Source organism: Melospiza melodia, chromosome 1, assembly GCF_035770615.1.
Source record: "Melospiza melodia melodia isolate bMelMel2 chromosome 1, bMelMel2.pri, whole genome shotgun sequence".
Taxonomy (NCBI): Eukaryota; Metazoa; Chordata; class Aves; order Passeriformes; family Passerellidae; genus Melospiza; species Melospiza melodia.
The window spans coordinates 19,291,174-19,316,694 of NC_086194.1; the positions used below are offsets into that span (position 1 = coordinate 19,291,174).

The window sequence follows — 25,521 nt, forward strand, 5'->3', positions numbered from 1 at the left end:
CAGCATTTCTTCTTGCATTTAAGATTACTGTACGTGGTAATACTGCATATTATATTTATATAACATAAATATATTTGCACAGTATTATAATTATATTATAATATAATTATAATGCTGTGCAAACAAGTGCACAGGGAAAATTCCAAACATTTAATTAAGTACTAAGTCCTGGCAAAACTTCAAAAATATTTACTTTAAAGTCTACAGTATAATTTCTCCCTCATGGTAATTTTCTTTGGCCTCTTATTTTCCCCCAATTCTATATGCTAGTGTTCTATGTATATCCAGCCATGCACAGAGAATTATTCAGAACTTCATAGGAAATAATATCTTACTTAAAATCTCCTATCCCAACCTGAACTGACAAACAGAATGAAATTATCACTAAGTCTCTCTAAGAAAAGAAACAACTCTAGTCATTTTTCCCTAATTGCATGTTTACATCTGTTTTCAATGTGCAACAAATGTTTCAATAATTGTTTGTCATACCTATTTCTCAAAAATCAGCTTTTCTTTCCATTTTTACGCAAATTAATAAAGTCAGAGTAAAATGCTTTACAAAATATCTGATCTAAAAAAAGTATCATTTAAATAAACACAATTTATCTTGAATAGCAATAGGAGTAGAAGGTGAAATTACTGCAAGCTACATGAAAAGGGAACTAATAGTTTTACTGATTTGGGGGGATATTGCTCAAGAACAGCCTACTTGGGAAGCAATGGCAGTTTAACCACAGCAGTGCTAAACTCAGCAGCAGCTACAGACTTAGCTGGAGTTGGGAGTTCCCTGCCAGCCAACACTTCTCTAAATTCAGTACTGACACAACTAGACTGCTGCTGGCTCTGCAGTGTGATTGCTTTCAGAAGGTTTGCTGGAGAACTGCAGTATAACCATTTCTTGGATTCCCCTGACACCCACAGCTGCTATCTCCCTGACCCAAAAAGACCAAACAATGACAGTGATATCTGAGTTCTGTAAAAACAGGGAACAAAAATAATATAATTTGCAGGCTAGGGGTGTGACCCCAAACTTTGGCATTTCTGACACTGATCTCATTGTACTTCATAATAAACCATAGTGGCCTGATGAAAAGTAGTTTTAGGCTGACTGCTAACATGGAAAATAGACCTCAGTCAGAACACCTGCCCAGAGCACAGAGAACTAAGAGCTGGACAACACCAGGAACTCTCTCTACATTAACTGTATGGTGCTAGTAACTATCTAGTGAGAAAGAAAAACACACTAAGTACCAACAATGGAAACTAGAATTTTAATAGCAAACACAACTGTATCGTCACACGTTTAGAACAAGAACTGCTTGAGAAAGAAGAAACTTAAGTTATGATGAAAAGGAATTAATAAAGACTAAAGAGAGAGACAAACAATGGATTTTGTCAACAAGTAATAGTAAAAGATGCAGAGTACATTTTTGAAGTTAGAAGGATTTACTCATCCAATATCCAATTACCATCAATGGAAATAGTGCAAGATAAAACAAAATTCAAAGTGTTCCATGAAATTTCTGAAGGACATTAAGGGAGAAACACTACCAATTAAAAGAAAATTATGACTGACTGCTATTCAAGGAAAAAGAAAACAGATGTTCTGTTTCCTCAGAATTGAGGAGAGAGAGGAAATAAACTCATCAGTTATAGGAAATCTTTAGTGCTTTGTGCCCAAGCAGAAACATTTTATTAGCTCTGTACTGAATCTTGTTGTTGCATGTTCTTGTAAATGCAGAGGGAAGCAAAGAGTAAGATGCCAATAGAGATGCTCAGACAGTAATGAGAAAGCTTAAGAAAAAATTAGACTTTGACTCCTGGTTTTTCAGCTACACTGGTAAATAAGATGGACAAAACGCATTGACAGCAACTGGAGAAAGTGAACAGAAAAGGAAAAGACCAAAGAATGAAAAAAGGAAAAAGGCTAGAAACATTGAGGGGGAGCCCATAAATCAAAGATGGAAACTTGGAAAGGGGATGTGGGGGGTGTGAGAAGTCACAGAGGCAACGTGAACAGGGACTGGTCTCCCTGTAGGAAGAACACAAGAGGAGATGTCTGCCTTTTTCTTCTTTCTCTTTTTCATAACACAGTCTATTCCTACTTTATTCCATTGTCCACAAACTACCATAAAATAAAGTAAAAAAAAAAAAAAAAAAAGAAACTAGGGGTTAAAAGAACAACACAAGAAAAATATGTAACACAACTAATCAGAAATTCAGACAGTTTGCATCTGCAGAAGGGAACACAGAAAAACCAATGTAGTTAAGTGAGGAGAAAGTAACACAAGTGAAATAAGAAAAATGTAACTATCAATAAAGAACACTAATAACCTACTGGTTTATTGCTCTGCCTTTTTGGGCGTTTTTTTTGTTTGAAGTCTCACCACACTTTATAAAACATTCCATCTCACTGACAATTACTTACAAGCATTCTCCTATAAGCAAATAATGCTACTAAAGTGAATGTTGTTTGCAAAGGCAAAAGTCTGCAAGTATTTGCCTTAATATATTAGCATACCTCTCTGTCCTAAAAGAAAGGTTTATAAACATATTTATGTTAATATCAACACTTAAAACACTAGGACTTTGTGGTACTTAATAATAAAATCTCATATAAGCTGCAATAGTATTTTAACCTATAGAAAATATTTCAGATTCCTTTCAAAATAAACTGTTATTCAAAGATCATGGCATTTTCAATTAACCAAACAGTCCCTAATCTAAAGACTAATAAGACATGGCAGATAACCTTACAGCTTAATTTAATAATACAGTTTTCTTAATTCTTCAATTTATCATAAAGACATTGCAGAAAACTTACAGCATTACTGCAGACATTTAGGAATTTTATATAAAGTGCATTCTAAGAAGCATAGTTTAATATTATAAAATCTCAGAAGTTTTAAAATAAATACATTAAACGTAAAAAGACATAGAATTATACCTTATTGTAACGATCATGAGGAACAGACTGCAACACGATAGGCTCCATTGTAGAAACATTTGCAAACTGCACCTCGGGAATGTACAGAGCACAAACCACATGAGCCCAACCTACAAAAAGTTATAATTGTATTTAATGGTTTCTAGAAGCTTAAAGGAAATTTCAATGTAGTACAATTACAGTACAAAGAACCTTTTACAACACTTTTTTTTCCACAAACTACTTTAACTGTTTAGAATATTAAGAACATAAATTACACTTAAGTCATGTTTACATTTCATTTCTGTTATCCAAAGTTTAGATGATCAGTAATACATTTTTTAATGTAGTCAGAGAGAATTTATATATGTAATACTCCATGAAATTCAAATACTAATGATTTATACAAACAGTGACACACAAACAGAAAAATTATTATTTTGTTTAATTTCTTGCATTAATACAGTCATTGCATAAAAACTACTACTCCAAGTCCTGCAAAAAGGAAGCAGCATCTGACCAAACCAATATTCTTACAAGCATGGCATCATAGAAGACTTCTGTGTATAATTTTTTTTAAAAACATCATTCTGATTTGAATAGACTCCTGTTTCTTTCCGTAGATAGAAACTGCAACACATATGCACACACTCACATCCCCTCTACACTATCTCTTGCTTTTCCATTTATAAAGTTGTGGCCAACTCATTTTTTCATAGGAATACAAATACCTATATCCAGTCATATTCTAATTTATTACACTGGCATCAGTAAATAGTTAGTTACTTACCATACTGTGCTTTAACAACATTTTAAGAAAGCCAGCATTCTGAATTGTCTGGCATTTGGTTGGATGGAGGTGGGGGTAAATTCCAAGTCAGAAACAAACCTACGAATTGGAAGCCTTTTTTCAACAGAGATCCTGAGAGCTACTGGTTTGTTTCAGAGGAGAACCATATGCCATAACTGTAGATTTGCTGCTACATAGTTAATCCAATATATTGCTTTAGTGACATGAATAATAGAATTATTACAAGTGTCATCATCTCATCCAGAAGTGAATTTGGTGCAGCTAATCACTTGGTATAAATTCTCTTCTTTCCCACGAGGAAAACTAAAGTCTCTTGTCACAAGACCCTCAGTAAACTTTAAAAATAATTCTGCTTTCCTCCTACCCAGGCTTACTTGTATGCAAACATTAAGGACGTAAAATGACAGACTTAAATAATTAGATAATCTAGCAGGTTATTAGATTAGGCAAGCAAAGTAAATTATCATTGTGCAAACACATGCTATAATAAAAATAAAAACAACAACAATAATAAACCCCCCCAAAAAAACAGAAAAAAATTTAAACACAACCCCCCCCATTTACTGTCTCACTGCAAACTTTTCAGAGTTTTCATCTTGGATTTTCTCTTTTCAACTACTCTACAGAATCTAAAAGGTCTTAATTTCTTCACCGAACTGTACTGACTCTTAAACTGAGCTAAACACAAAGCTGTGCTTGCTCACAGTGGTATCGCTGAGACTCAGGAATGGCATTTAGAAGAAAAAGCACATACACAATTCCAGATACTTTTCTTAAAGCACCAATCTTCTCCAGCTTCTGCCAAGGGATCTGATGTTTCCCCTCTCCATTTACTAAACTGGTAGTTACAATTTCTATGAAAAATGCAAAGTGCACACACACACAACAGTTACAGTAACACTACACATATCCTTCTAGTGTTTCAACTGCTACTAAATGCAATACCTGTGCTGCTCCCTAACTTTATTCACAAACAGTCTTTAGAATTATTCTGTACAGAAAAGGCATGAGACTAATAAAAGTGTAGAGTAAAACAAAGTATAAACGGACAACTTGAACTGCTTTTAAAACCTGTTTCAAGAGATCATTTTAAAATTATCATTAACAGACAGACTAAGGGGAAAAAACTATAAAAAACACAACCTTTTTTGTTCACTTGTCTACTTGAAATATCTTCAGGGAAAGTGTTTATAAGGGCTTTTCTAAGAATTGCAAACTGCCTCAAGCCAGAATCATCTTACTAAAGACAAATAAATGTTAGTATGGTGTTAATGATGAATATTTATCTTTAAACGTTCTCTCAAAAAATTAACTCAAATAGAAACACCATTTATCTAATAAAGCCATTAAAACAATAAAAAATGACACTGAAATTTTGAAAAAAATAAACCTTCTTCAGTTGGCTACACATAATCAGATGGCAAAAGCTTTTCCTCATATGCAATTAAGTCTGTACTCTAGTTACAGCTACATATAACGGAAACTTATTATGTAAATATACAAAATATACCAGAGACATTGGGGGGGGAAATCACTTACTAAAGTGAACTGAAATTTAGGTAGATAAAGAATTTTTACTATAAGGAACCAGTTGCAGGACCAACTTTAATGGAAGAGTGCTCCACCACTACACCACTATCCAAAAAGAAAAAAAAAAATCAAAACACTACAATACATTCCTATTTACAAATAGGAAGTACACATCCAAGACAGCTGCGGCCAGTAACAGGCTTTTAACTTTCATGAGACCAAACCCAGGATCTATATAATGAAACAAATGAAGCACCACAGCACACTAAAACACTTTTTGCGCATATGTTAATAAGTGCCCACAGAATTGAGGGCAAGGGACATTTTCCATTGGTTTCTATCTGGCACCTTCAGATGCCAGATTATCTGGCCTTGTTGGAAAATCACGAAAATATAATAAATCACAATAACGTCCAACAATAATTTAACCAGAGGGGTGGTTGCAGCACCCTTATGTTACCAGCCTCAAATGCCTACACCAAAAAAAACGCCTAACTCCAGCACCAGCATCCACTTGGATTCAAGACACCCTGTACACAAGTTCTTAAATATTCTTTTGTCCAAAGTTTAACTGGTGAAGAAATACAGAATTGTGAGAGAGCAACACTCAGCTGACCTGGAAGTGTCAAGGAGAGTTCCCTTTAGGAAGAGTAAGGAAGATACTTTCCATAACAAATGTGGTTAAGAACTGGTTGTCTAAAGGTCCTGTGCAATCTCCACAGAGAACTCAAGGTCTGTAGACTCCTCCACTAAACTTTTATACTTAAGGGAGGTCAAGAAGATTCCATTTTGCCATATAAGAACCAGACAGTAGGAGGAAAACAGAAAAAAGCAAACAAGAACCATTTTCCCAAGCATCACGAGAGTAGCCACTATAGCTACAAAGCAGAAGGAGAGAAGCACGGACACCTATAGCCCACACGTGAGAGATGTCCTTGGTCCCACTGATGAGAGAACCAGCTACTAACCTACAAACAGTTTTACTTGTTTTGTTCAACTGAGAGCGTTTCTGACCATGTAACACAGTGCAAAAACACTTTCCTGATCCTCTGTTGACATTTCCTTCTGTTTTAGACAACTACTCAGGCTGAGCACAGGGCTCAGAGCTCCAGCAGAATAAAGGACCTATTGCCACATTCGAAGTTGAATGCTTTTGTCTACTGTTTTCTACTGGATGATAACTGCTTTCTTTGTCTGCAGGGACAAAGAAACATTATAAAGACACCCATCCAAACTGTACATAGAAGCCTGTATGAGAAGTAAGCATTTAAAAGGATGTGTGGTATTTAAGACTACCTTAAAATACATATTTTTCCATTTACTCCATCCAAGCCATAAAGTTTGCACTATAAACTTCCTATTCAAATCACTTACTACATACATTATTCTAGGGCAATTAAAATTTCATCAGCAACTATACACCTTTTTCCTCCTTCTCATCCAGGAATAAAAAAAAATCACTAAATCCAGTCCTTTTAAGCTTTACCAATGTATAAGTATGAAAAATACCATTGTATACCCATGTTTTAGACTATAAAATAAAAACTCCAACAGCACTTTTATACACATACAAAAACACTCAAAACATTCTCCCTAATTTCTGTTGCAACTGAAACTATTTTATCAACTTTCCTCTTCACCCAAACATTGCACAGAAATAACAGCAATATATTCCTATTTTTTCTTAACTGTTTTCCAAATTTAGCCAGGAACTCAGGAGATTTTTGAGATCACTTTTGTTCCAAATGTGTTCATTAAACCCATCCCCATAAACGATATAATTTACTCTTTAAATCAATTATAAGCTTCCATTCACTTGTGTATGATTTGAATCCAGACAAATGGCCACAGACCATTACTTGCCTTTTTAATTTTACTTATGAAACTTGCAGTAATTGCTAACAAACTCTTACTATCCCCACTGAACTCCTTATATCTAATTTACTTTTGGTTTCATCTCACTTTAAGGACAACTTTAACTGGAAGAAAGGGCAGGACACGTTGTTGCAAATAGAGATACTGTCAGCTTGCAAAATGTTGTTAAAATTTTCCCTTATATTCAGATTTTTTTTATTTCATTTATTTTTCAATCTTTGAAACTGTGGCCTTTTGACATATGTGCCTTCTCAATAATAGTATTCTTACCAGATAATATTGGTTGTCTTGCTTACTTTAAAATGAACTTAATTTCTTGTTTTTAAACTAGAAAGCCTAAGAAACACAGCATAAGGATTCAAATTAGCCATCGAGTTTGCCTGTTTCTGTGCACTCTTACTAGAACTGTTTCCTCTGAAACTGCTGAAGAAAACCCCTCAGGCTACCACAAGGCTGACACATTCACTGCCTCTTTTGCTTCCAAAAAACCCAATATTCTACAACAATCAATGTCTCCATCCAGAGACTGTAAAACATAGTTTTTAATTTTTATTTGTTGGTGATAGACAAAGTTAAAAATACTTACTCCAACTGCACTTTCAAGATCAGTAACTTTGGGAAATGTTGCCTACCGTTTACAAAAAAATCCAGGGTGCTTTCTAAGAAAACATCACACAAATATAACTAAGGCATTTTCCTTTGGAAATATCTTAGAAAAAAAATTCTACCAACTTTCAAACAACATAAAAAACCACATATAAAGCAACTCTGAGATATTCTTTGATAACACTAATGAAACCAATTTTTTCCAATATCAAAAATTGAAATTCATGCTGAAAAGTCTTCAAAGTTTAAATACACCATATGAGACTTGCAGCATTTCACTTAAATTCATTTTTACTTTGATTTTTCTCAGAAAGACACACTACTGAGTTTTGCCACTTTTTACATTTCATTCTAGTTCACAAGACATTTCATTACCACCACAGAATCTATCCAAATGTTACCAATCATCACTCAGATTTTTATTTCTTGTGCCCTACTGGTTTTTAACTCAGTGTAAACCTAGCAGTACATACTTAGCAGGCAGAATTTTAATGTATGTTGCTCACTAACATTCAGAGTAACAAAGCTCAGACTTCAGACTCCTAGCTGAAAATAAATAGTTGAGCTGTTATCCCAATGTGACAGAGAAAAGTAATTCCTAGCAATTCTACCATCAGCAAACACAAGACTGTTGCCAACAAAGAGCTCTATAATTAGAAGTAAACTCTACCAAAGTAAATTAACAAAGAAAATCCAGGAAGATAAATAATACACAGTATGTTACCCATCTAACTAAATTTTTGCCTTTACAACTACTACTTAATTGCCCAAAATTTGATTCACAAGCACCTTCCTCATAAATAAACTCATAGTACTTTTAAACTGCCTTCCAGTGCAAGTTTTCAAGCCTTGTTTTCATCATCTTTGACTTCACAATAAAATAACAGCAACAAACATATAATCCATCCTACCATCCACAGCAAGGGAAGCCCAGCCTAGCTGATGAACTACGAGCCACAGTCAGTGCTGAAGCTGTGCAGCAGAGCACCAAGGCACTGGAGAGACCAGAATTGTGAAGCCACACTGAACTCCAGCCACAGGAGCAGCCTGGTAGCACAAGAGCTCTGGGATATTATCACTGTCCCCAAACCGTGCAGCAATGTCAGAGCAAAATTTGTTTATGCATTCTAAGCTCCTAAAGAGTCCATTACATTTCATTAAAGAAATCTGACTTTGTTTGTAACTACAGCTCACGCCCAAACCAAGAGAATGTACATATTATCCTAGCATGGAAAAAATGAAAAAATCTTTATTGGAATGTTAGTTTCTAATGGGGGTTGCTTTAAGTTGTCAATTAGGATAATAAGGATATACCTCAATCCATTTCAGCTGTAGACTGTCACTGAAAAGCAGGATCTCAACTTACTGTTCACTTTCAACTGTACATCCTTGTCCTCTCCTTGCAGTATGAGTTTGCTGTGTAGCAGGGCAAATAATTTTTTCATTCATCTCATTACTAAATTTGTGGGAAACTTAATAGTTTACCTTTGAGCAAGATGAGTCAATGGTTTGAAGCAATCCACACTGAGGTCACATGATTATCACACACAAAACCATCAGTGCAGAAACACCAGTCAGGGGAAAACCACAGTCCCCTCCTTTCAGCAGAGGTCAACAGCTGTCCTAGATTACATGAAATTGCACCCTCCATTTCCACAACTATCAGATCTGCTGACTGACCCAAAGGCTGAGCTCTATCCAACTCTGCTGGACTCACCTTTCAAACGTGTACTTAAGACCATTACTGTTACTCTTTGCCAAAGGGAAAGATTAAGCACTATTTTAAACCTTTAGTTAAGTGTCTCCTCATTAAGACATTCCATCCCTGCTCTTCCTTTCCTGTTAAAGCAAGAAAACTTGCAGATAAGAAATCTGTCAGCTGAAGTTACTGTCTTTTCCTTATTCTATTGAATAAAGATTTAGAGTTTGCTATAGTTAATACAGCATTATTCATATTATATTGTTTGATCCACTCTTTGAAGAGGGGTAAAAAGAAGGTGCCACACTAACCATTACAGCTCTCACTGCTGTGGTTGATAGCCAACCTCCTCATTGGTATAGAATGGACAATTTGTTTAAAAGGTAAAATAAATACTGTTTGTCTATGAAGAAAAAGGCTTCATCCTACAAAGTCCTACTACTGAATTTCACAAAATACTCCATTTAGAAAAATCTGAACCTCAAGTAAAGAATTGATTTGTTTCGAATCGTCACTCCGCAGGACAACAAATAGTTTGTTTTCAAAACAGCTACAGATGAAATTCCACTGGTCCACTGAATAAGCTAATAGCTTTAATAATTTTATCTGGCATGCTATGGAATTATTGAGTTTCTTCCACCTCTCTTAAGAAATCCTTTCATACAACAAAAGGAAGAAATATGTAAATAAGCACTTAAATTTTATTTTTAAAGTTTCTACATATACACTCTGATTATCAGTAATATAAATCATAAATACACAATATTTTATATGGTATTACATTAATTTCTATTAATGCAGTATTTTAAATTTATTATCTTTTTTTCTCTTTTCCAGTAAAAAAAAAATACACACACTGTTGTAAATCTGCTCAAAAAGGCCAGAACATTTGTAGGTAAGCACTTGCAAAATGCATACATCTCAGTGTGTACACATAACATTATACCATCCATATTCTTAGACATTAACACCAAGAAAACTCATCAGAACAGTAAACCAGACAGTGAGATTCTGATAATAACAACAGCAACAGGAAAGCCTAGCATATAATGTTTTTATAGACTTGGGAGATCCTGCCACTAAGCCAGGGGGTGGGAAGAGAGTCTGGACCATGACATAAAACCACCACATTGTTCGCTGGCCTTTCCCCAAGCAGCTGCATGAAAGAAGTCTTGGTGAAAAGTCATACAAAGAATGCTGTTACACAGCATTCCTGATCATCATCCACTGGAATCAGATTTCAAAGTAACAACTTGTATAGCAAAATCAAACCTTTTAAGCTTGCAGAAAATTGTGGAAAAAGATTACTGCAAGAAAACGATTTAAATGCGAGATGCACTACATTAGATACAAGTAAACAATTTGCTTAGAAAACAGAATGCATACTCAGTACTATGACAAGATAAAAGAACTGGGATTCAAAAAGCTATAATCAGTCCAAATGGTCATGATTTTATTTCCTCCTCACTGAGTGTCAAAAATCCAAAGGAAATTACTGCAACAGTTTAGGAAATATTACTGAACTGAAAGGCCCAAAACTGTCAGATGCCAACAGTTCTCGAGCATTTTCAAACAAATGCTCACTTGTTATATCTCTGTTTTTCAAAAAATGTGTTTATATTTTATCCAACTACTAACCCACTTACCAATCCACCAAGCTAAAGGAAAATTAATCTTTCAATAGCCTTCTTACATGTAAGACAGCAAATCAAAAAGCAACTCATATACACATCAGGTTTTCTCATTTTAAAAAACTTTTATATTTAGTCATGTTTAAAACCACAACATGAACATGAAAACCAAATTCATCAAGGAATTCTGTCAACAAATATATTCAGAAAGAAAAGTTGCTTTTTCAATTCAATCTTCCTTTTCTACTTTTAGTATCAATAAGAAAAGAATAAATAAAAATTTTAAAAAAAGAGGTAATAGCCTAACAGAGTTTATATAATTCCAGTCTCTGAACACAGGAAAAGTCTTCATGTTTATGTAAAAACCAAGTCCAAATGCAGGAAGGATTATTTTTTGTTCACAAAACTTAAGCATAGCCCTAAGACAGTCATAGGTATTAGGCAAACAAAGTATTAAAACTTATTCAAACCTAATTCCTAAAATTTCTGACAAACATCCTGCTCATAACTATGCAATGTCCTATTACTCTTAAAACTTAATTAAATCAAATGTATAGCTAAACACAGTCAACTCTTAACAATCCTTAGGACAGATAAACCCATGACAGATAAGCCACACCACAGATACTAGTCCAGACTCCTAAATCTATTACATTATTCAGCTAAATCTAAGAGTATTGTTTCTAGGATCTGTGTAAGTGCAGGAGCAGAATGGCCATTTTCACACAGTGCAGAGACTGAACAAGCACGTGCAAACTGACCTTAGCTGCTCCTGCCCAAGGTCACTTAAAGTCTCTGACAATGGAAAGCACAGGAGGGACACTGAAGCAGACTAGGACATATCCCACACAAATCCAGACTCAATTATCTTTTTGGGATCACTTCAGGTTCTGATTACAGCACCAGTAGCCACCAAGAACAGGCAGTCATCTGTGTACTCTCCAGCAAACCCAGAAAGGTTATGGGAAGAGGTATTGGAAAGGCAAGCACAGAAAACTGACCCTCGCCATCCCAGTTTGCAAACAGCAAGTATCAAATTTGATCAAATAAAACCATGAGGTAACAGGTTCAAAAGAAACTCATGGACACATCATACTGATCAGCCTTGCCACACATGGACACTAAACTTATACTTTATACAGAAGGGAATACTTCAATAATGTGATGGACTCATCTTCCATCAAATACAAAAATACCATGTCTGGAGCAAGATGTCCCAAAGCATAAATGCTTGTAGGCTAGGAAACTATTCTGAGAAGGCACAGAAGACCCTTCTCAAGAATCTAGTTCATAAAGTCAAAGAGAGCAGGATAAATGGTGTTTGGCCTCCATGATATGTTCCTCTCCTATTACTATCTCAAGCTGTCACTTTTAAGTTCTCTGTAAAATCCTTGACAGTACTGCTCCAATAATGCTGCATTTCAGAAATCACTGAAAACTGTAATTCTGTATTTGCCATAGATGACACTAGAGGACCCACATTAACCTGATAAGCACAACTAAGGCAGAGTCAAACTCCAAACAGAAATATAAAATCTAAAAAATTGGTGATCTCTAAAAGGCCAGGTAAGCAGCAATAGGCCAGTAAAAGGAGGGGCAGCAGGAAGAAGAATGCACACAAAGGAACCTTGCACTATGTGGGGAGGTGGGAGACAGGGACAAAAAACTCACAAAATACTAACATAACCACACCATATGCTACCAAAATATATAGCAAATTCATTATACTTATAGTCAGTTAATAATACTTCTAAACAACACAAGTTTGATTCCCAGACTACTGCCATTCATGTAGTGCCTCAGAGATCTTAAAGGCAAGACAACACTGTTACAGAAGAGCCCTAAGATTAGGCTGCATTCAGTTACAGTTGTGCAAGTGACTCAAGACAGATCAGATAAAGGTTGCTGCTAAAAGAACCCTCCTGGCCATTCCCCCTATCAGCATCAGCATGGGCAGCTAGGGCAGGGAAGTTTGCACGCAGCTGAAAAGGAATGCAGGGCAGAAAAAAAGGAAAAGTTCTAAAAACAAGTACCATCACAAAGGAGGAGGAAACAATGTATAGCAAGGACTCTCACTGCAGTAACAGCATCTTACTGCAGGTTATGAAAATCACAGAACGCTACAGTAAAAGCTCAGTAGCCCATTAATCTTCCCAACATAAAAGAAAATACAGTACCTTCAATGCCCAAAATACAGTCCTTCACCTTATTATAAAGCAAATATCCAGAAGACTCTTAAAAAAAACCTACAGGAGCAGCAGGCCATCTATGGGCTAAGCAATCTGCATACTCAAAACAAAAAGCACTCTTTTTTTCTGGCTACAAGAAAAAAATGAAGTTACTTGTTGCCAGAAGGCAGAAAGAAGAAAAACCTTCTATCACTGACTTAAAATCAGCAATTTCTTCTCTTGTTCTGAAAAGCTAAGACCATTTAATTATCTCTATACTTTGTGAAAGACTGCATAATTACAAGTTTATAAAGCTAGATCCTTACAAGGTTTTACCAGAAGTGTTTGTTTCTAAGTTTCTTCTCAAATATCTGCATCTTTTTATGATTCACTTGGCAACGAAAGGTGTAACAGCATTTTAAAAAAATAAGTATTAACCTACTGAAAACACCACTTCAACTGGCAAGCCCATTATCTGATCTTCAACAGTATTTCTTTAAGTCTAAAAATCTTCTGGTACAATCTCGTTAGGCAATTCTATGAAAGGAAAATTTCAGGTAAGAATGCAGATTTCTGAAATGCAACACCAGTCAAAGTGTTTTCCAAGGTGCACATCCTTCCATAAAGCTATTATTTAAAAAACATTTGGTCCACAAAGTAGAATTTGCTATTTTCAACACCATGGACACGATCTGTTACAGAGGCTGGGTGTTTTCAGAAGAAAAAATAAATTCCTATGCCTCTCAGCTATGAAATATTCAGTATGAAGTTTTCACTGATGAAAACACTTGGGTATTAAAATTATAGTACAGTGTTATATCTTTGCATTGAAACTTAAAGCATTTCAATCTTATAGAGTAATTCACTTTCAGACAAGAACTTATAATTACAATTAATAGGATGCTCACATCTTTGATGCACACTATCAAAGTAAGTTCTCAAGACTTCATGCTAAGAAAAAGTTTCAAGACCACCACAGCATAATAGCAAAGCATTCCCAAATACTACTTTAAGTATAAAACCAAAACACACTTCAGCTACTTCACACTTCACAAATCTTCCTGTATATTTCAAGACGTTTGAGGCTTTCTTGTTACTATTTCCTAAAAATAAAGTGTCCAGCTGCCATTTCTAAAGAAATTAATTCAACAGTTCATGTATTGACATGAGAGGAATAATAAAGAAGAGGAATAAGACTTAAGTACTGGGTATTGAGTGATGTGTTTGAGACAGTTGACACTAAAATGGTAAACCCAGAGCATGCATATATATATATATATATATATATATATTATATATATATATATATATATATATATATGAACAGAGCAGTCAAAGGTACACAAGGGAAAGGACAGATCAGCACAAACACGTGCAGGCCCTGTGTTCCTGCAACTCAACTGCAACAGAAATAGCAAAGCTGCATCAACACTATGTTAAGACACAAATTAGGTAGAATATCATGTACACGGCATAGAATCTGCAGAATACAATTTCCATAGACTGTCCAAGTGAATTCCAGAATACAGATCATACTTTCTCCTCTCACAAGAGAAAAGGCTCAGTATCAAAATGACCAGGCTATTTACAGATAGATGATGGATGGGAATTAGAAGTATCTACCAGAGAGAGAAGGCAGCATTCCAAAAGTGATTCAAATGTTAAGTGAAATTTTACACTCATATTAACCCAGCTATTAGTATAAATATAATCAAGCCAGGATATCCAGTGGAGACTTTCTCTAGCAGTTCTACTCAGCAGGAGCAGAACTGATGATAACCTGAACAGTGAAATTAGAAAGATGCAAGGCAGAGGTAATCACTACTGCAACTTTCCAGCTCTAACTTCTTTGTTAAAGAACCTATTAGTAAATCAGGCATGAAAGAGTCAACCTTTGAAAATGCACTGGTGCATTCAGTCTGGGCTATAGACATAAAAATTCCACTTTCCTCCATGAATGGTGCACTTTCAACAGCATTCTGTAATGCTCAGGCTCCAACTAAATACACATAAAATTCATCCATTTTACCCATTAAATCTTATGTTAAAATGCAGTTTTCCTATTGTAACTTTTTTCCTAAAAATGAAACCAAGAATAATGATAGATGTCCTCAAAGTAAATTGAACCTGAAGTGGACAAATAAGGGTTACTCTAAAACAGTTATCTCTTTCCCAAGCAGTCAGTGTTTTCTTTTATGTTTAGGATCCCTATAATTTTTTTCCACAGATTTATTTCCCTCATACAAAATAAGAGAGATCACAAAAAGCAAGAATAAAACTTACCCCCATTATCTGTTCTCTTTAAAGCACCATCCTTATGAGGGCATAATTCACATCTCTAGGAGAAAAAGCAAAAGTAAAATAAAAAAATGGAATGATCACAGAAGCATTGAAAAAGAAACCACACACATTAAAACTGTTATCTGATATTAAGGAAGCAACCATTCTTTACAAGTGAATGGGTGTGTTTTCCCTTAACCTTTACTTGAATATTAATGTTATTTTGTGAAAAATAAAGCTTTCTCCTCCAGATCTTCAAACTATGACACACATTAAAGCTACTTGCAGTTCCACCTCCAATTTTCTTCCTGGGTTTCACACCCGGGAATTCTGAAGAGAAGCCTCCAAAAACTACAGCACAGGGTGGACTTAAATGCCAAGAAGCCTGGACAAAGTCCAAAAGTCCTTACTGTATTTCCTTGTCCTAGGCTCTCTGTATTGACCAAGATGGTCAATCATGAACAAGTGCTGTGGATACAACCAGCACAGGTGCACATAGCTATGGCTGGCTGCAGTCTCTGCTGGCTGCCACTTACCCTGAGAGACAAAAACCAACCACACTTTCTGTCTCAGAAAAAGGAGGTCAGAAGCTGACAACTGTAGCAAAACTACACGTCTAGAAATAAGCAGTTTCATCACAAAATGACAGAATAAGCTGAGTTGCAAGGGACCCACAAGGTTCATCAAGGCCCAACTCTTAACCCTGCACATCACCACCCCAAGAGTCACCCCAATGTGCCTGAGACTATTGTCCAAACACTTCTGGAACTGTCAGCCCTCCTGGAGCTGTGACCACTTCCCTGGGGAGCCTGTTACGTGTACAACCACACTCAGGGTGAAGAACATTTATCTAATATCCAACCTAAACATCCCCTGACACAACCTCAGGCCATTCCCTCAGGTCCTGTTAATGGTCACCACAAAGAAGAGATCAGTGCCTGATCCTTCTCTTCCCCTCATGAGGAAGTTGTGGACTCAAATGATGTTTTCCCTTAGTCTCCCCCAAGGGAAACAACCCAAGAGACCTCTGCTGCTCCTCACACGGCTTCCCCTCAATCTCCTTCACAATCCCCATGGCCCTCCTTTGGACACTCTAACAAATTAAATCTCGTTTTTATATTGTGGCACCCAGAAGTGCCCCCAGCACTCAGGGTGAGGCCACCCCAGTGCAGAGCAGAGCAGAGCAGAGCAGAGCAGAACAGAGCTGAGCAGGACAATCCCTCCCTTGCCCTGCTGGCCATGCTGTACCTGATGCCCCCCAGGACAGGGTTGGCCATCCTGGCTCAGGTTCATCTTGCCATGGACCAGGACCCCCAGGTCCCTTTCCACAGGGCTGGCTCTCCAGCCTCTCATTCCCCAGTCTGTCTGTACATCCAGGGTTGCCCCATCCCAGGTGCAGAGTCTGGCATTTGCCCTTCTTAAACTTCATAGTGTCATTGACTGCCCAGTCCTCTAATTTATTAAGTTCTCTCTGCAGGGCCTCCCTGCCTCCAAGGGATTCAGCAGCTCCTGTGAGTTTTGTATCACTTACAAACTTGATTAGCGTCCCGTCCAGTCCTGGGTCCAAGTCATCTATGATGTAATACTCTTCCAACATACACCAGGATCACAACAGAACAGTTTTTCTGCCATCACTGCCTCCTATCAAGTTCCTAACATCATGTTTACCTTCATGTCCTAGAGCATGCAAATCAATTCCAAACCAGAGATGACAGAAATTACTAGATTTGACTCACACTCCAAGTGCTCCACATTACAAGCACAGGAACACCACTATAGGGGATCCTAAACCTAGGAATCACCATATTATAACCTTTAAATATTTCCAGATTAGGGACGACTCAGAGCATAGAAACCTAATAATCTTAAGCAAATCAAGATCATCAGATACAAACTCAACACCATATCCTTCAAACAGAGTGGGACACCTGCTCTCACTGTTCCCTGAACAGAGCTATTTTCCAGCTAACTGACAAGACAGCAGATAAAGGAGCCTATGATGCTAGCAGTGCCTCAGAAACAGATTGTGCAAACTTATTTGAGGAACTAGAAATTCCATTCCTGAAATTCATATGGCTAAAGTATATCTTGAGGACTGTCCTAACCTGTAAGAAATTTGTAATACTATCTTTCTTAACCTGTAAAAAATTTATATTAGAGCAAAGAGGCTTTCATAGAGGATAAAATAGAAAAAAAAACTTTACTTAGTGCACTGGTACAGAGAGCTGCACACAGAAAGAAGAATCTTTAGGATTGTAGCCTTTTGTCTTTTGCTTCACTCATCTGTCTCACACACTCACAAAAATGACTAGCAATTTACTGAAAGCCAGCATTAAGTCTATGGTGAAATTTAGATACAAAAGTGGCTGAAAACATCTTAATCATTCTGCAAGTTGCCTTCAAACTTGGATCCTTACTTCTTTTTTTTTAGTCAAGACACTGAAATGAACTGATCAGTTCATTTTAAACAAAATCCTACAGATTCAGTATATTTGTGAGCTGTATCTTAACACTTCAGCAGGTATGCATTGATGGCCACAGTGCAATAAAGTTGGCTCCCAGTCCAAAGCTGCAAACTGGCAGCTTAATGCCAAAGAGAGGAGATGATGTAACTGAGAGAAGAGAAGCTGTTAACAGATTCTGCCTTGCCCCACCTCTGCATGCCTATGGAAGTCTGACAAACATTTTCAGTAGTGGCAAAACCAGTTTAAGAGGTTCTCTTCTTCCCTTCACCTCCCCCTCATTAACTTCCCCCTCCACCACTCCCTCAGCTACTGACACAACTATCTGCTGGGCTGCCCCTTAGAACAGATCAGTGAAATAGAATGAAATAAACTTTTTAACCTTTTAAATTCATTTCATATCAGTGATGCAATTTAAGTACAATTCCACAAACAGTTGCATCAGCAAAACTGAAGGCAGAGAGCCACAGCACTGCAGCACAAATAATTAAAGAATTAGCAAGCTTCTTGTGCAAACTTTACCACAAAATAAATCAAAATGATCACAGGACACTAAGATGCAATGACTTGAGCCAGTCTTTTATGCCAAAGAGTTAAGCATGCTCCATTCAGTCTCATCAGCTTCACCTGATTTATTTGTCTTGGTCTGCAAGGACTCAGTTCCCTCATTAATCCTCTGCAGTCCTGGCTGCAACCAGTCAGAGAGGATGCAAGACAGAAAACTGAAGTGGAGGTGGAAGCTTTGACAGTGGAAGAAAACTTCAGTGCAAAACCTGAGTGCAGAATCACACTCATCTCTCATGGTGCTGAGAACTGGTAACTCTGCAGAGATATTTGCACTTGGATGACACAGAGCACTTCTGGGGCCATGAAATCTGGCTACAATCTGCAATAAGGTAGCACCCCAGTAAGCTAACAGAGCACATAGGTAGCTACCCCAAGCTTCCACTGCCTTTCTCTGCTTCAGGAATCTAACTCCTTCCCAGCCTCCACACTCTCAGATTCTGTCACCCATTTCTGCTCTGCCAAGTTTCAATACACACCACATAGTAAAACCAGGAGGTCTGCCAGGTGGGAAACAGTGAATCTCACACCTTGAGACAAGTAACTAGCAGAGAATTTTTTTTTCTTTCAATTAACACTTTATTACTAGCTCTAAAATGGATGGAATAATATTTTGATCCTTTTATCATGCATGCTGATGATGCAACACAGTATATGGAATAATATGATGAACCCTACAGATGGCCTCTAATATTTGAGCACACAGACCATGACACGGCTCTTTTCTCCAGTTTTGTGTTCTAAGTCATATCTATGGCAAAAATTTCTGACAGACTTATTGTCTGAGCATTCAGAAACACTGTGGGGAACTTCTAAACCAGCTGGGCAGGGCAGAGGGAGTAGGTAGCAGGGGCAGATACAACATCTACAAGACACCACAGCACAAATAAGGCAAGCTGCTATGACTGATCAACAATTCAGACAAACATCATCAGGTTAAGCAGCACAAATGTGAACACTACAGAGGCTGATTGTGACCCTAGAGAATAACCACGTCCTTTGGTGTGCTAAGGGCACCAGTCCAACACAGGGAGGTGCAGCAGCACACGCGGTGCTGTAGGTGCAGGCAGCTGAATTAGATCTGAAGAGAGTGAAGAGACTAATACTGGCTGAAGGAACACAATGAAGTTGTAGAAAATGACATCTTCCTTTTCCTTCCTGTCCTTAGAGAGTGTAAGGACATCTCATTTTTGCAGCTCTTCAGTGGAAGAGACTAAGTTCATGGAGACTAAGTTCTGTCCGTGCAGAATTGGGGTGAACTCTCAGCAGGAATGGCTTTAGACTACGAGGTCTCCTGTAGAGGACTAAAGTGAAACCAATCTCAGGGCTGTGGAGCTGGAAGAGTCTGACAGCGTGACTGTCACAACTCACTTCTGAGCTACATAAACAGCAACTTAATTAAGTAAACAAAGACTGATCCTATCCTTTAGCATTCAGGCAAACTGAGATTGCCTGGGTCTGATGAAAAACCGACTGCCTCCTGAGGAGTCCAGTCTTTAAAACATCACCCAGCAGACAACTAAAATCAGAAGCATGCAAGATACATGCAGAAAAAGAAACTTTTTATCCCCTCAACATTATTAAAAAAAGAAAAATAACCAAGAAGAAATAAAAAACTGAAATAATTTAAAAAAAAAACCACACACACAGAGGTGTCCACTAAAGATATCCATCAGAAAAAAGTTGCAAGAATGGAAGACCAAAGTAAAACAAGAAGCTAAATAATTCCAGCTTCCCATACTGAATCAGTTACAGTCCAACTTGGCTCCACAGCATTGTGGTATAAAGTGTTCTTCCTCTATTCTAGATAAATATGACTTTCCATTTTAACCAGGACTAAGAGCTACCTTAACCAGCATTAGGTAACATTATACAAATATCATTTTTCAAGTCTTTTTGGTACACCTAGCTCTACCAACTTTTCAACTGAAAAGGCATAGAAAAACTGGTTCAATCCAAGAGACTACCTTATTCATGTTGAAATTAAGGGAAAGAGAAAAAGGCAACAGCAAATAGAGAAGATAAAAGAGAGACAGGGACAAGACTATACATGCAGGACAGAAGAAAAATAGTAATAGGAATATAACATTGCTCTTGCCTCAGGGTTCTGAAAATTTGGAGCACATTCATAAAGCATCATCTGCAGACACCCATTATATGCTGTCTCTTGTTGTAAGAAAACAAAGGTCAAAGAATTCTTGTGCACGTAATTTACTGAATTGTGGCCCAAGCTAGGCCACTGGAACCATTCACCTGAATAATGACTGTCAACCAAGTAAAATCCTGCAGGACTGAATTCCCAGCATTGCAATGAGGCAATAAAACGTTTCTTTCAATGTGACCTGTTAACCTAAATAACACAAGATCTACAGCAGATTAAACAGACCACAGTTCCTTAAAGCCAGCCAAGACACCGACCTGCAGTTCCAGCTGACTTTACTACAGGCTCACTTTAAGGTAGCATAATTGCACTGCGCTGCCAGAAGAAGATCACTGACCATCCCCTGCTGTGTCCTTTCTACTGTCTTCCCTGCTCTGGGAAAAGCATTCAATTGACTATATGGAAATCCCAGCCAGCAACATAAAAATAATATTTTTTTTTCAGTCAGATAATTTCTTTGAGCCACTTTCCATGAGGCTACACAACCAATGTCAGATAACAAATGTAACAGGAACACAGACAGGTGGTCAGGAAAGGATATAAAGGGTATAAATACCTTATCTGGGAGGTGGCATTATCTACACTGGCTACAAATCAGAGTGGAAGTCCAACTGAAGGCCTTACTTTAAAAAGGACGGAAGGAAGGACAGAAGGAAAGAAAGCATACACTTGAAACAGACTAATTTTATGTTGGTAGTAATGCAGGCAGATTTCTTGCTCAATTTTGTTTTGATATTTCCCTGACATTCACGTATTTCAAAATTTTCAACAGGCATCAGCCACATATGCAAAAGGGTGTGTTTGGAAGCTTGAATTCCCTGTCAAGGTGCATATACCCAGCATGACACACTACCAGAACCATTTTTATTCTCCAAAGTACATTTTGATCACAGAATTACTGTTTCATACTGCTTGACAACAGAAAAAATAAAACCAAAACCCCAAACCCCAACAGTGTTTAACTGAAAGAAACAACTCCATGAGATTGCAATGCATGATCCATGAAGGTAGAAACAACAAAAATAGCGAGTTACATACAATCAGCATAACAGTTCTTAAAATCCGACACTCAACCTCTTCCAATTTTTTTCATCAACAGGAGTTAAAAGTTATCAGACAAAACATTTTATTTTGCTGCTCTTGTTAACCATTAAACAAACAAAAGAATGGTTAAATCCACTTGGTGCAATTTTAGTTCATATTTTAGTGAAAAAATGAGCTGGAAGACAGAAGCAGAGAACAGAATGGAGTCCCCACAATCCAGGAGGAAAAGTGTCAGTGACCTGCCATGCCACTGAGACAGCCACAAGTCTATGGGGCTGGATGGGATCCACCCAAGGGTACTGAGGGAGCTGGCAGAAGAGCTTGCCAACTCATTTTTAAACATTGACCAGCAGCCCTGGCTAACCAGGAAGGTCTCAGTTGACTGGAGATTAGCAACTGAGACACCTATGTACAAGGAAGGCTGAAAGGAAGACCCGGGGAATTGCAGGACTATCATCCTGACCTCACTGCTGGGGAGGTCATGAAGCAGATCACCTTGAGTTCCATCACAGGGCATATGTTGAACAACCAGGGAAATCAGACCCAGCCAGCATGGGCAGGTCCTGATTGACCAACCTGATCTCCTTTTGTGACAAAGTGACTCACTCAGTGGATGGGTGAAAGGCTGTGGATGTGCCTACCTGGACTTCAGGAAAGCCTTTGCCACCATTGCCCACAGCATCTCCTGCAGCAACTGGCTGCTCAGGGCTTGGCTGGGGCTCTGTTGCATGGGTGGGAAGCTGTTGGCACGGCCGGGCCCAGAGGCTGCTGCTGAATGGAATTGCAGCCAGCAGTGCTGCCCAGGGCTCAGTGCTGGCACAGCTCTGCTCAATGTCTCCAGCAATGATCCACGTGAGGGGATCCAGGGCACCCTCAGGCCCTGCAGACACACTGAGCTGGCTGGGAGTGTTGAGCTGCTGGAGGGCAGCAAGGCTCTGCAGGGGGATCTGCACAGGCTGCACTGATGGGGAGAGCCCAGAGCTCTGAGGCCCAACAAGGCCAAGGGCCTGGGCCTGCTCCTGCCCCTGCCTCACAGCAACCCCTGCAGCTCCAGCCTGGGCAGAGTGGCTGCAAAGATGCCTGGAGGGAAAGGTGCTGGGGGTGCTGCTCAACAGCAGCTGAACATGAGCCACAGAGTGCCCAGGTGGCCAAGAGGCCAATGGCATCCTGGCCTGGCTCAGCAATGGAGTGGCAGCAGGGCCAGGGCAGAGATCATCCCCCTGATCATCCTCACTCAGCACCGGTGAGGCCACACCTCAAACCCTGAGTCCAGTTCTGTGCTCCTCAGTACAAGAAGGACATTGAGGAGCTGGAGAGAGTCCAAACAAAGGCAATGGAGCTGGGGAAGGGTCTGGAGCACAAATCTGCTGAGGAGAAGCTGAGGGAGCTGGGGTTTTTTAGCCCAGAGGAGGCTCGGGAATAGCTAATCTACAACTCCCCATCTCTGTGTTCTCTGAAAAAGGGTGTAGCAACGTGAATACCAATCTCTTCTCCCAGCTAACAAATGACAGGACAAGAGGAAATGACCTCAAGTTGCACCAGAGGAGGCTTAGATTGGAATTAGGAAAAATCACTGAAAGGGTGATCAGGCTGACTGGAACAGGCTGCCCAGGGAAGTGACAAAATCACCATCCCTGAAGTGTTCAAAAGGCACGTGGATGTGGCACTTAGAGACAGTTTAGTGGTGAATACAGTGGTGCTGAGTTAACAGCTGGATTCAATGATCACAGATTTTTTTTCCATCCTTAATCATTAGATGATTCTATGAATCCTTCAAATTCTTATGACTTTTTTAAATTAACCTAGGAGGAAAGAGTCAATTGCCAAGCCTTTCATTGTTTTACTTCTGAATTTGTTTCAAATACATCTATTTTATAGCATTCTATGCTTCTAGGTATTTCTGTGCATAACAAAATGCACTAACTCAACACACTTTCCCAAGGCACATGGACAGATTTACAAAGGTAAGCAAAGCAGCTGATCAGAAGGTCAGTTTCTAATCGATGCCTTTCCAACTGGCAGGCCATGATGCTCTCAGCAGCCCTGACTCCCACTTAGCAGCAGCTGCAGAAGCTTGCAGCACATCTGACTGTGTCCAGATACTCATATCCCAAGTTCTGTGGTACAGCTTCACCTGCCTTCACCAGTATTCTGTAACATTTTGTCTCATTCTTGGGTGTTACCAGAAAAAAAGACACCTGTAGAAGTCACTCATAATATTCTTTATTATATGTAAGATTATCTTCTCCAATCCTACAGACTTCAAATATGCTAGGTAGTCTTAAATACTACTACTTCAAATAATACCTTAATAATAATAATACCCTAATAATATCTTAATATGTATTTAAAAACTGGTTTAGAAAGGTAAAGATCTTGATATGGGTAGTTATTTTAGTTAAAGCAAAACAATTTAATGCTGGCAGACACATACCTATTGCTGTCAAAAATATAAACATTCTGAGAAAAAAAGACTATTTAGAAAACCGCTCTGAACACCAAGTTTATTAAAAATCACATCTAGAGTTTCAGTTATGCCAATGCTGTACACACTTCATCTAACCTATACATAACTATTTGAAGTTCATTCAATTCTTTCAATGAAAAATTATCTTCTAAGCTCAACATGTTCTTGTTATTTATTTTCCTTCTCCCCTAAAGAATCTGAAATTAGTATTTCATTTCCTCCAGGGGAAAGAATCCTGTATTTTCTAATTTCCTTTTATACTTTCTATGTTCCTCTTACCCTAGTGTGTTTTCTTCAATAGGAAAAAAAAAAATTAAAGTAGAAATACAACAACAAGTACACTGGAATGAAAACACTGAAGACAGGAAAAATTCTCTTTTCCCCCAATTAAGCCTGGGAAATTTTTGGGTAATTTGTGTTAGATTCAGAAAAATATGGTACTGAACAACCAATGTCAACACAGCTCTGTTTATAACAAGATAACATATTCTAAAGACACTTCAGTGAAAGTGTGCCAATTGAAATCGAGAACCACAGACAACCAGACAATAGTTCTTAGAAAACCTAACTCAAATTCAGTTAATCAGGGACTATCTACAGAAAGACAAGTACCCTGAAGCCTCCAAAGGAACAGCTTTTTGCAAGACTAGAAAACAAGAAGAAAAACCCACAGGCAATTTGCAGAGTAGTGCAAACCAGTACACTGCTGCCAAGACACTTCATCTGGAAATTTAGATCTTCACATAAATTCTATCAATAGATGAGAATTTACAGGCAGCCAGCACAAGAACAGAGCCAGCAACAGGATATGCACCAGACTGACCACATCTACATCTGCAGGCAACAGCTTACCCCCACCCTCAGCAGTGACATCTCATGTTTCTATTCCCTGCTTCAAGCCATCCTCACTGAAGCAAGATCACTACTGCCAACATACAAAGAATAACCAGGAAAGATCAACATCTCAGCCCTTGAAGTCTCCAGAAAGTCTAGTAAAACTCACAAGCATTTCCAGCAGCTGCTGAAAATTACTGAACCTCTACTCACACCAAACTTAGGCTATCTATTCATACCAAATGTTTTTATTCTGATATTTTACTGATAATTGCTTTTGTGCTTTTCCTTTCAAACCAATTAAGTACTGCGAAAATTCCCATTAGAGTTTCTTTCTATTTTAACATCCATGCTTTGTAATACTTGCCAGAGTCAGAAGTTCATTTTTTCCCCTGCTCAATACAGCAAAAAGGATGAGCTGCTTTAGGAACACATGGCCCAGCCAAAGAAGAGACTTCTGTCC

At 38.0% G+C, this 25,521-nt stretch overlaps 1 protein-coding gene across 3 annotated transcripts in view; it reads right to left on the reverse strand.

Annotated features, from left to right (window-relative positions):
- Positions 1-25,521, reverse strand: part of MLLT10 (MLLT10 histone lysine methyltransferase DOT1L cofactor) — a 123,493-nt gene that overhangs the window by 85,825 nt on the left and 12,147 nt on the right. For 2 of the 3 annotated variants that reach the window (XM_063150129.1, XM_063150140.1), the window contains exons 3-4: positions 15,530-15,584; positions 2,948-3,057 (exon numbers count right to left, since the gene is read on the reverse strand). In XM_063150129.1, coding sequence (XP_063006199.1) covers positions 2,948-3,057; positions 15,530-15,584 — 165 coding nt within the window. The remainder of the gene's footprint in view (positions 1-2,947; positions 3,058-15,529; positions 15,585-25,521) is intronic. The other variant, XM_063150148.1, reaches the window with a different exon arrangement.